The sequence below is a fragment of the Centrocercus urophasianus genome, unplaced genomic scaffold, assembly GCF_019232065.1.
Source record: "Centrocercus urophasianus isolate 14NV4802_14NV808 unplaced genomic scaffold, USGS_Curo_1.0 seq_30, whole genome shotgun sequence".
NCBI lineage: Eukaryota > Metazoa > Chordata > Aves > Galliformes > Phasianidae > Centrocercus > Centrocercus urophasianus.
Window position 1 is genome coordinate 2586579 of NW_024884867.1, and position 12028 is coordinate 2598606.

Genomic DNA, 12028 nt, shown 5'->3' on the forward strand with positions numbered 1-12028 from the left:
GTCAGCATCCATTCCACCCGTCAGCATCCATTCCACCCGTCAGCATCCATTCCACCCCGTCAGCATCCATTCCATCCCGTCCGCATCCATTCCATCCCGTCCGCATCCATTCCAGATGACAGCAGTGCGTTTTTCCACTGACGTTCCGCAGTACAACCCGGGCCTCCAAGTCCGCCGCGTCTGCCTGCGGTGTAGAGCGGCACCATGTTACGTACCCTACGAGCACGCTTTAAGAAGACGTTCGGCCGTTCCTTAAGGGAGCCTTCGGCAGCAGAAAGAGCATGAAAACCGGGCGGCGTTAAACGCAACGGATTAAAGCTCCGGTTGGGCGCCGAGTCCCGGCGGGTAAAGCCTGGTCGCCGCCCACCGCCGCGGCGCAGCTCCCTGCCGCACAGCCCGCACCGCGGGAGCGCGCACGCGGGGCGCGCGCGTCACGCGGCCCAGCGGAAACGGCGGCGGCGGCGGCGCGCGCGATGGCTCCCTCGTCACGTGACGCGGCGGCCCAACCGGCGGCCAACGGCACGGCACCGCCCTGTGGGGGGAGCGGCGGCCGCGGGCGGCGGCGAGGCGCGACCGCAGCGGGGACAAAGCGGGGCTGCGGGGCCGGGCGGGGCGCCCCGGAGGGCGCGGCGTCGCCGATGGCGCCGTCGTTCCGGGCCGGGCGGTGACCGGTGCGGGGAGCGAGGGGGGGGTTGGGGAAAAGCCTCGAGGGCGCACGCGGAGAGCGGCCCGGCCGCCGCAGCCGCCATGTCCTGCGCTAATTACAGCAGCTTGAACCGGGCGCAGCTCACCTTCGAGTACCTGCACACCAACTCGTGAGTACCGGGCTGCGGGGCGGGGCCGGGCCGGAGCTTCGGGCAGGTAAGTGGGGCCGCGGCCCGGCCCCGCGGCTCAGGCCGCCCTCCGGCATCCGTTCGCCCCCGCGAGGAGCGGCGCGGCGGTGCGGGGCTGCGGCGGATGGGAGCGGGAGAACGCGGGGCGGATCTGCGTGCGCAGCGCTGCGTGTGCAGCCCTCCGGAGCGGCCCCGCGTCACACCCGGCTGCCATCCCTCCCTGCCATCTTGTTTGGTCCGTGCCTGGATTTTTTGTGCCATTTGTTTCAAGTAGAAGCACGGGATTCTTCGAATTGGCTTTTTTTTTTTAATATATATATTATTTTTTATTTTAAACCGTGGAATCCATCAGTCTAAAATTCCTGAAGAAAGCTAGAGTTTCACCTGCTTTATGAGGGGTTCATTCAGCATGCACATCTAGAACATGGTAAGTGCCCACAGGGATGGTGCTATGCACCCGCCTCAGCCCTGCCCGTGGGAAGCAGGCATTGCTGTGCCATGGATGGAAGAGTTGAAGGAGAGCTCTGGCTCAGCTGCCTTGGAGGAACATCACAAGCAATGTTTGGCATCTGTTGGTCATCTTGTTTCCAACCATTCTGCAGAAGAGTTGATTTGATGTTACCGCCAATAGAAGAAGAAATTGAGTATCTTTTTGCTCCTGGTTTTCAGTGTGTTAAGGCAAGCTTAGAAGGAGGGACATCAGTGGTCTGCAGTTGTCTGAAGATTTCTAACTGTGTTCAATTTGAAGTAGATCCAACAGCGTTTGTGTTGGTATTATACGATACGGCTCCAGGAGCAACTACTCAGACAGTCTCGCTGTTACGTGTGCCAAGAACATTATCAGTTTCTTCTCACTATCAGGAAAGCATGAGTTCTGCACAAAAGAAGGACAGGAGCAGCCTAATGATGCCTTGGGGTCCATGTCCAATGGCTTTGCTCTTTGTTTGGCCTGCAGCAGTCACACATGAAGCCTGGTGCTTGATGGACGATACTGAGTCGTGTTCCTGGACTTGAGAAGCTCCCACATCCAGTTGTGAAAAACAGAAGTTCTTATGTATTAGAAAACACAAGTTCGATCACAAGTTAACTCCTGCTGTGCAGCACTGTGAGATAGTAGAGATTTCTCAGTGTCTTGGATTTGCCATGGATTCTGGCCATGTTTGTAAGAAGACAGAAGTCTGCTGCAGAAGACCAGTGGTGGTGTTGCTGCCCCAAAGTATCCCAAGTTATTCCGTATTGCTGCTATAGTTTCTGTTCTGCTTTTGCTGTTGATCTACTTATGTGCTGCATAGCTGCCTCGGTAGGGGTTGGAGGGTAATCTGTGTGAATAAGCCAAAGCCAGGGCTTTTCATACACCGTGAACAAAGAGCCTTCTGAGGCTATGGGGATCAGTGCATAAACTGGATACTTCCCTAAGAGCAACAGTGGAAAAGCCAAAACCCGTACAGCAAATAAGCAACTTCTCCCTCTTCTCAGTAATAATAATAAAAACTGAACAACCACCACCAATGACAAAATCAGTGAGCGAAGAGCTGAAGAGGATTTTTGGTAGTGGAGGCTCTTGTCTTTCAGGCTATTTTTGCTGTTAGAGGAAAACCATACAATCTCAGTGAAATACTACTTCAGTGCATGTGGGGCTTTTTTTTGTTTATTGTTGTTTCTTGTCTCTGCTTCAGAAAGGTAATACATCTAACAGTATGTTTTGAAGCACTTTTCAGGAGCCAATTTATTTGGTCACTGAACGTGAGGACTTGGAGCCAATTGCGCTGCCATGCTTGGTGGCAGACTTTGCACTATGTACCTGAATCACTTCAGTTGCAAAGTGTGTATATCTTTTTCAACTACTTCTAGTACTTTTGTAAGTGCTCTTCTGAAGCTTGTGTATTTGAGCTATGTGGAAGTTCTTGTGGATCCAGTAGGAAAAGCTTCAGTATGTAAGCACGTGGAAATGAGTAACGTATGGCCCTTATGGTGACTGCCCAAAGACACCTGCCTGCCTTCACAACAACTGGGATTTTTTCCTTGTAAAGTAGATGCTGCTGCTTTAAGATGCTTCTGAAGCATTCACTGAAATGAAAACAACATACACCTCAGCCCAGCCAACTTATTTGGTATATCTTGAATGTTTGTACGGCGTAACAGAAGGAGTTTGCTAAGACCTGAGCAGTAGAGAATGTCTTTGAGCAGTGTTGCATAGTTGGAGTTAATTTGTGATTGAAATTAGGTTTTATTTCTTAACTGGAATTGCCCCTTTGAATTCTGCTCCGCTGGAGGAAGTTCACTTAGGTGGAAGGAGTTCAGCATAACTGACTGGTGGATATGAGGAATACAAGTAACAAATAAGCATCTCTTCGTACCTCACACCCTCCTGTTTCTTCTTGAGAATATTTTCTGTTCTGGCCTGAAGCAGTAATGAAAGAAGAGCTCGTGTTTCTGACCCAGATGCAAGACTTGCAGCTTAAGTGTTTTCCCAGATGTGACCTCCTTCGGAACAAACCTACTCTTCTGTCTTTTGTTAGTAATTAGGTTCTTGCATTCAGTTGATCCATGTCAGGTTTGGCCTCCGGCATGGAGCTGTCTTGAGTAAGTGGTAGAAGTTGGAGAGTGGTTCCAGGTCAGTCAGCTTACAGTGAGTTGTCACTGAGACTCTGGATTTTAGTACTGCTTTCTCCCTGACTTCTCATGTTTCACTTAATTAACGTGTATTTCTAGTGCTCTGAATCAATAGTGGTTGTATTTCTGGTGCTTTGAATTAGGTTAATGTAGCCACTGATGATGACGTTCTAGCCAGTACTTAAGTGTTTTCAGGTTATGTGTGAGCTCTGATAGACTATTTTGGAAACAGCTTGGCTTCTGTTGGTGAAAGTTATGTTGCAAGCAATATAATCCTGCGGGGTTTTTTTTGCATGGAGCAAGGAGAGGGTTGTCAGCAGTTGGTAATGATGGCTGTTAAGTACTGCAGGCACCTTTGATTGTAAGGTGATATCATCAGGTTTTTTTTTTTTTGTTTTTGTTTTTTTTTAGGTTGAGTGCTTCATGTGACTTAATTAGATACTGACAAGATCATCTAGGACATTTTAAAAGTCTTAGTGTTGAGATTAATGTACTTAATACTAGATATTTATAGGATATATAACTTTTTTATTAGTGATAAACAGCTCAAATTGATTTCACTTGCTTGTTCCAAGGTATCACTTTGTCCATGTCTGTGCAAGAGATTCAGGTTTTGATAGGTGTTCAAGTTAGGTGTGGTGTCAGGTTATCAAGAAATACTATTTTCTCTTGCCTGTCTTAAATGCAGTTACTTTTTCAGCTATCTTGTTCCAGTATCTGTCTTTGGAATCTCTATTTGCATCTTTTCCTTAATTTAAATTATTTTTGAAATTGTAGAAAGAAAGCTGCTGATGAAGCACAGTTACTAGTTCCAAAGTACCCACTTCGTTGTGTTTTGTTGTTTTCTGACATGGGTTAATTTCTAAATAAACTGGGTTGTTGGATATTAATTTATAAAACTAAATAGATTCCTAAATGATGGGAGCACTTGAACTGTGTGTACAGGAAATCCCGCTAAAGGAAAGAGTAGCAGGTCCGAGCTTCTGATAAGGCCTTCTGGACAGTCAGGTGGTCTTCAGAATGCCATTTCCGTTCTGTCTGTGGTTTCCTTGGAGTTTGCAGAGAAGGAAAGCTCTATTCTCTTTCTAGTGATAGCTTGGAAGTTTGATGTTTTTAACCTCAGCTGTGTTGATGAGCTACAGTTCACGATGCTGAAGATAAATGTGAAGAATTGTTTTGTAATTATTGGCTTTCTGGTTGGCTACATGTTGTCTGTGCCTTTGTATCTGTTCTTCTAAAACTGCAAATCTGAACTAAGTGTGACTTCAGTCTTTGTAGTGGTAGTGACAGGAAGTTGTATGTGTAGAGGTTTCGTGCAAAGTGAAAGACGTAGCTAAAAATATCTTTTGGAGACTCAGTCTCTTCTTCAGCCATCCCAGAGTAGCAATAAATTACAGAAACCTTGTTGGGTTGGTTAAATTACCTGACTCAGTAAGAGAAATTGTTTCTCCTGTCTTGTGGCTGAAGTTAAATGTTGGGGTGGATATGATTCATCTGCCTTTGAAATAACTGTTGGATTGTGAAGGTACGGCAAGAAGTTGATTCTCCAACAGAGTTACTCAGTTAATGTTTGGGACAATCTATTGGAATGGTTCTATGGGCTCTTTGGAGATGTCCTCACCATATATCATCTGTCAAGTTTAAGGCACGTGACCACTCCATTTCAAGTAGGTTCTGCATACAAAATGTCGCAGTTAAGAGGCTGGAAACTAAATGTAGCTTTTTGTGCTGGTAACGTCTGGCTGCGTGACTTTAATGCTGAGTTTGTAATGGTGTGCAACAGTGGAGGAAGATGGCGTTCTGGTCTGTGAGCGGCTGCATCTGTTGGAAGTCTCCAATGATCTGGAAACTTCTTCATGTCAGAAATAAGTTACACAATATCAGTATGTGCATAGTGAAGACAAACCTTATGCATAACATTGATTTGTCCATGTTTTTCAGATAGATGGGATTTAGGTGCCATGAAGAGACTTGGCAGTGTGGTGAATAATTGAGAATTTTACATGAATTACTGGATAATTCATGGACTTCGAGTCAATAATTCTTCATTAAGGCTGTGAGGCCCATGTTTGTGGTGCAGTGTTTTTCAGATTGTAAAGAGCCGCAGGTCTTCTGAGCCAGATCCTCTACTGAGCAGCCTTTCTGCTCCAGCAGATAGTAAAACACATTGTAATCTTGCGTCCGTAGCCAGTGTTGGTACTGTAGAACTATGACTTGATTTGTTTAGAGCATGTGAGATTTTCATTTAATTAAAGGTCTCCTCAGTGTTAGTGTAACCCTGCTGATTCTGTGCTTTATTGCAGAACTACCCATGAGTTCTTGTTTGGTGCCCTTGCTGAACTTGTAGATAATGCCAGGTGCGTATCTGACACTGCCTAATTCCCAAGGTATATTCAGTAAATAATTTAATTAGCTGCACTGTTTAGGGGATGTTAGGTAGTCTTAACTTCTAGCAAACTTTAAGAGAAACAAAAATTAAAATAGCTCATTATATCTTAGTATGAATGTTTGAGTTGATTCTCTTATACTGGCACGTCTGCCCTGTGGAAAAAAAAAAAAAAGTGTTATTTCTAACAAGATAAATTTCATGGGGTAATTCAGTTCAGAAGGGAAATGGTTAGAAGACCATTTAAAGGAAAGGGATTTAATGAAAAAGTTATCTTTTTTGTTTAAAGAAATTTATAAAATAGTAGTGGAATTGTGACTGTTTTATACTTGGACAATCATTGGTTCCTAGTATCCAGAGTAGTGATAGAATGAAAATGAATCAGAATTGGGATGTTGAAAAGAAGGCAAGAACAAGTAGAGCAACTGTGATTCTTGAGAGACCTGGTATTTCGAAAAAGCATATCTTAAGCCACATAGCTCATATTGCAGCCTATAGTTACATCCCAACCTTTGCATATTTATCCTTTCAGCTTCACCAAATATGATATGGCATGGTGAAAATATTTTGAGATTATATCCTATCAGGTGTGAATTGTCACACCTTGCTGTTAGCAATGTAAGGAGCTGGAAATGAAATATTTCTGTGTGTGGGAAACTAGGACTCTGTGCCTGTATGTTAAATGCATTTCAACTCTCAGGTCAGCAGCTGTTGCACTTCTTTGCTTTTGCAACAGCATCATTAAGTGTAGCTCGTTCGGACTGATGAGCTTTTTTCTTTTCAAAACTTGATTCGTCCTCTGAGAGAAGATAGACTGTAGATTGTTAACCTTCTGTGAAAGGTAGTTTTACTTGGAGATACAAAGACAATGCGAAGTGGCTTTGGCATTTACGAAGTGGGTGTTTATTGCTGTAGTAGAACTACACTCTTGATCAGCTTGTAAAAATCTATGGCTGTCTGGAACATGGCTCGTCCTTCACATTGTTGCCACTACTGAAATGCACCACCCACAAGCTCACTGTCCTCACATCTGTTGTTTGTTCTTCATAAACATCCAGCAAGCACTGATGAATGTCAGTAGGTGCCATTTCTTCCACGTGGAGGAATTCATCTCTACACCCTTGCTTCAAACGCACCTGCATGTCAGATGCCATTGTCAGACTGTCCCTCTGCTGCCATCTGTCATGCAACAGCAGCATGTAACAGGATATTGGTGGGAAGGTTCAACCTCCACTGCCATGCCATCAACATCCACCTCTGACATTGTAGGCTGAGATCATAAAATAGAAGGCATTTCTTTTGGAGCAAATCTTGTATTTACAGAGTTTTATGCAGAAGTTAATAAATTTTTCATAGGAAAAATGTATGTGGTGTGGAAGAGGAGGGAGCTCGGAAGTGTGCACTTTTTTTGTTTCCTTACTACGACTTCTATGTATAAGTCGGTGATACCATAACTAGGTTTCATTATGTGCAGTTCCAACGTTCTGTTTGAGCATGGGTTCAAATAGACAAAAAGCAGAACAGCGTGTTTTTTTTAGCTTGTCGTACTGTGTGCTGGGCCTTCGTGCACTTTGATGTGTGCAGTCAGTTCACTTTTGAAGTTACTGAAAGTGCCTGGCTTTAGCTTCATTTCCAGTTGACATTTGAATACTGACTGGGTTTTTGTTGCTTCATAGAGATGCGGATGCCACAAGAATAGACATTTATACTGGTAAGTCGCTCCTGCTTCTTCCTTGCGTGCTGTCAGTCAAGTCAGGAGTTAAAACTTGGGTTTTGGCTACAAATGTGCTTTGTAAGAGTGAATGTATTTGTGTCCATTTCTGCTTGTCCTGTGCTTTTGCGTCTTCAAAAAACAGTGCCTTTATGAGTAGCTTGTGCAAGATCAGTTTTCAGCTGAGGTCAGATAACACCAAAGTGGGCTGTTTGTACTGGGTGTTTAAGAAATGTGCTTTTACAGTGCGCTGTTGTAGCATATATTTACATGCAAGTTAAAGTGCAGGAGAAATTAGTCACTCTGTAATAAAAACGTGGTGCCCTTTTTTGGAGCATAGCTGTGTCATGTTTATTGTGTTACTTCTCCCATGAACACTGCTTAGCTTGAGCAGATTTTCCATTTTATGAAACTTTGAAATTTGTGCGTGGGAGTATTAAATAACTCTTTTGTAGAGCACCAAGAAAACCTGCGAGGTGGATTCATGCTGTGTTTTCTGGATGATGGAACAGGAATGGATTCAAGTAAGTGATAGCAATTCACATTTGTGTTTTCAAGCTGAGATTTCATGTTATGGCTTAAGCTGAATTAACAGCTTGGAATTATCTGAGGGGTAGTTCCATGCTTGGATATGTGTTTCTGCCTCTGCAGTGCCCCTTTCTCACTGTGTCAAGCTCTTCACCTCCTCAGTTTGTAGAAAAATAAGAAAACTGTTGTGCCGCATGATAGAAATGAGTCAGCTTTGCTTTTGGATTTCCACTGCACAAAAGTTGACTTTGGGGATAGAAGGACAATAGTACAGCCAGGAAAAGGTGATGGGCAGAGGCCTACTTCCATCAGGGGCTGCCAAGCGATTCGTTTCTCATCTCTAATAACAAACGTGTGCAACCTTAACTTTGAAAGCATTGTCCTATTGTTTCATCATTGTGATAGAGGTCAACAGAAAGTCCTAGGAGTATGAGAAGAATGTAGCAAAGCCTGCCTCATCATGAGCACTAATGTAAATCAGTGCTGGGTTTAGCAGGAGTAAAGCCTTCTTGCTTTGCTTTAGCATCAGCAAACAGCACTGCCAATTCATGCGCCTTATTTGCATCTTGAAGATCCTGCTTTGAGGAGCTCTGCTTGCCAATGCTTTTACTTACAATTAATCTCAGAAGTTATCTCTAATTGTATTTGTAAAGACTTCTTTGCTTCAACCACTTAACTTGCTTTTCATACCACTTCTTGTTCCTTAAACTGTATTTTGAAGATTGGAAGCTGAATAGTGCTTTCATTTTACTGGATGCTGTGAAGTACTAAACTCTTGATTGCTTACTTAGATCTTCATTTCTTTAATTGTTATGTATTTAAGGCCTACTGTGGTGAGGAACAGTGTTTAACTGGGATTTGTGGTGGTGCCCCCAGACTCCTCCTTCACCTGGCCACTACGCTCCAGGCTTTGATCAGGCAGACAAGGAGGTGCCTGAGGCCTTGCTCGGGATTGATAACACTGTCTTGCTAGGAAAGATAACAACCACGTGTCTGTCTCAAAATGAGGGGCTGAAAGAACTGATAGCAGACACCCAGTTAAGTAGCTGAGGACCAGTTGAGCATGTGCTAAATACTATGAGTCAATCATCTTAACCTACACATAGCGGCCCAGTAGCCCCTGGAGCACAAGGCTGACTGTGATCTCCCCGGATCATCTAAATGTTGTGAAGCTTGGTGACTGTAGTCACAGGGTGGATTACTTTGGAGGTGACCTATTGAGATGTCTACCTAAGAGAGGAGGAATTTTGAGGAAGATGACAGACAAGCTGGGAGGACATCACTGATTTCTGGGGCTGATTTGGCAAGCAGAGCCTCTCCTTCCTCCAGAGGGACAGCTGTTGGATGAGCTTCACATGCTTGTTTATACTGAATGATTCCGTAGGAAACTTAGAACTCTCAGTAGAGTTGTTCCCCAGTTTAACATGTTTGCAGTTGGGCTCTGTTATTCTCAGTACTTGCACATGTACTGCAGCCAGCGTAGAACAGAATCATTACATCTTCAAGGTTGGAAAAGAACTCTAAGATCATCAGGTCTAACTGTCCACCTACCGCCAACATTGCCTACTAAACCCTGAAACCCATCCTGTTCCAATCTGTACAGTGTGCAGGGACACCTCCCACCAAACCAGTGTGCCCGGAGCCCCGTCCAGCTAACCTTGAATGCCTCCAAGGGATGGAGCATCCACAGCTCCTCTGGGCAACCTGTGCTATGGCCTTGCTGCCTGCGGGACATAGAATTTCTGACCCCTGATCTGCTGGCATGTCACTCAGGAGGATTTTCTGTCCCAGTTCTGGGCGAACAGCAGTGAGGATTTAAACAACTCCATCTCCTGTTTTTATGCCTCAGATGTTTGATGTTTCTTATTAGGAATTGTTTTTTTTAATTGGTGTCATTATTCTTTTTCTGGAGTTTTAAAGCTCAATCTGCCATGCTCAGGCTGTTCTTTCAAATTGTTTCTTGTCTTTTCTGTTTGGCATAGCTCACGTCAGGGCTCTTTTTGTTGCCAGGGAGTTTGTTTTTTACATCTAGCAGCTCTGAGACACGACGAGACGAAAACAGTATGACTGAAATAGTTGTAAGTGAAAATCCCTCTAGGGCCTTAACTCAAGAAGTGTGGAAGAGTTTTCATTTGTACCTTGTTTGGTGGAGGATAAGGATTGAATGTCTCTCTCTGCTCCTGACCTTTGGGAGGAATGTCTTTGCCCTTCAGGACTTCTCTCTTCAGGGCATCATTGATGTTCCTCTGCCCAAAAGAAATTGTGCTTTTGATTCTCCAGTGCTGAATGGTAAACCATATGTTCACCTTTTCTAAGCAAGGAAATGCCTCAGATAATTACTCTTCCTTTTTTAGGCTTCTAAAATATTTCTTAAAAGCACTTGTTGATAAAAGGTTTTTTTTTTTGCGTAGCAAAGAGGGGCTCATAATGTGCTCTTAGAATATCTCACATATCATCAGTCTGACTTGGTTTTGAAACTAACACAATAAAAAATAAAATCTAGAGCTCCAAACATGAGGTAACCCTCTAACGTTTGCTTTCATTGGCGTGAAAGTACCATCGTAGGCTGGAAAAAGGAAAGAGGTTCTGTGATCCTTTCAGAGTGTGCTTTTGAAACATCCCGTAGACCTTTGTGAACATAGTGAATAGAGGTAGGAAGGTTGTTGCAGAGTTGTTCTCTCATATTTTTACCTTGTCGTTTGTTGCTTTAAATCTCAATGCCATTTGCACAGGTAATGGCATTCTAACATACAGATTGGTCATTTCTCATTAAACCAACGAGCCTCACTGCCAGTGCTAGTGAACCTGGGCATCTTCAAACCCAGCCTGACCATTGGCTCCAGCTCTTTGTCGTGGTGGGATATAGTAAGAGATGTCCCAGGCTCCCTTGTGGCTTGTATCTGCATTGTGGATGTAATTGCTGTTAGTTTTCCTGTTTAAACTATTGTTCCTGTTAAGGCACTTCATGTTCCCTTGTATCTGGAATTGCATTTCATTTCTCCTAGTGAATTCTATGGTGAACTGATTGCTATCTTTGCGGAAAGGGAGGACAATTCTTCTGTCCTACAGATGATATTAAAAGGCTTTGTACCCTGAACAATGGAAAGGCTTGAACTAAAAATGACAGCCCCTCTCAGCTGCGAAGCTCTCATATCCATTACTTTTGTCCTATGTCATTAAAATACTCTGACTTTATGCAGTAGTTGCAAAAATCAGCTTTTGGCATAGCAGTGTGTTAATTGCTCAAAGTAAGGAGGAAGTAATTCATTTATTCAGAACTGAAAAGTTTTTTGTATGGTGACTTATGGTGGTCTGAGGGGCACTGGGTCTGTGGTGTCAGCAGTAGCTGCATGTCCCAGCGTTGGGTTTTGGTTTACGAGCGCGGTGATGATGTGGTTGACACAGCAGATGATCTTGCTGACGTTTTTTAGTTAACAAAAAACATCTGGGTGCAGTTCAGATGGGGGCACTGCTCTGATACGAAACTCAGAACTCATTTTATCAGTGTAATTGCATCTGTGCAGTAATACAGGCAGTGCCATTGATTCGGGTAGCAGATCTTCAAGGTGAGACCTTGGCTCGTGCTTGAGGCCTCTTCCGTATGACAAACTGTTCTACTGAAACAAACATATTCACATCTAGAACGTGTATCCAAGTCTCTGTATTGAAACCAACCTTGGATTTGCTCTGTCTCTCGTTGCAGATGAAGCTGCCAGCGTTATTCAGTTTGGTAAATCAGCCAAGCGATCGCCAGAGTCGACTCAAATCGGGCAGTATGGGAACGGCCTGAAATCGTGGGTATTAATCACAGCCAGTCTCCTGAGATTGTGGAGATTAGAGCTGAGATAGTCAGTGTTTTGTTGTTGTTTTTTTTTTTTTTTTTTTGCTTTGAGGTGTTTCTTTTATCAGAAAAAATGCGTGCAGATGAAATCTAAATAAAGATACCATGTTTTGGTA

The 12028-nt window shown here is 43.9% G+C and overlaps 1 protein-coding gene and 1 long non-coding RNA gene across 3 annotated transcripts in view; one reads left to right on the forward strand and one right to left on the reverse strand.

Annotated features, from left to right (window-relative positions):
- Positions 1 to 379, reverse strand: part of LOC122165845 — a 4621-nt gene extending 4242 nt beyond the window's left edge. The window contains exon 1 of the long non-coding RNA XR_006170610.1: positions 216 to 379. This is a non-coding gene — a long non-coding RNA (uncharacterized LOC122165845). The remainder of the gene's footprint in view (positions 1 to 215) is intronic.
- A 324-nt stretch (positions 380 to 703) lies between these two features.
- The window catches only part of MORC2 (MORC family CW-type zinc finger 2), a 35622-nt gene continuing 24297 nt past the window's right edge, over positions 704 to 12028 (forward strand). For both annotated transcript variants that reach the window (XM_042828728.1, XM_042828729.1), the window contains exons 1-5: positions 704 to 815; positions 5750 to 5803; positions 7509 to 7543; positions 7999 to 8067; positions 11775 to 11865. In XM_042828728.1, coding sequence (XP_042684662.1) covers positions 748 to 815; positions 5750 to 5803; positions 7509 to 7543; positions 7999 to 8067; positions 11775 to 11865 — 317 coding nt within the window. In that variant the 5' untranslated portion in view covers positions 704 to 747. The remainder of the gene's footprint in view (positions 816 to 5749; positions 5804 to 7508; positions 7544 to 7998; positions 8068 to 11774; positions 11866 to 12028) is intronic.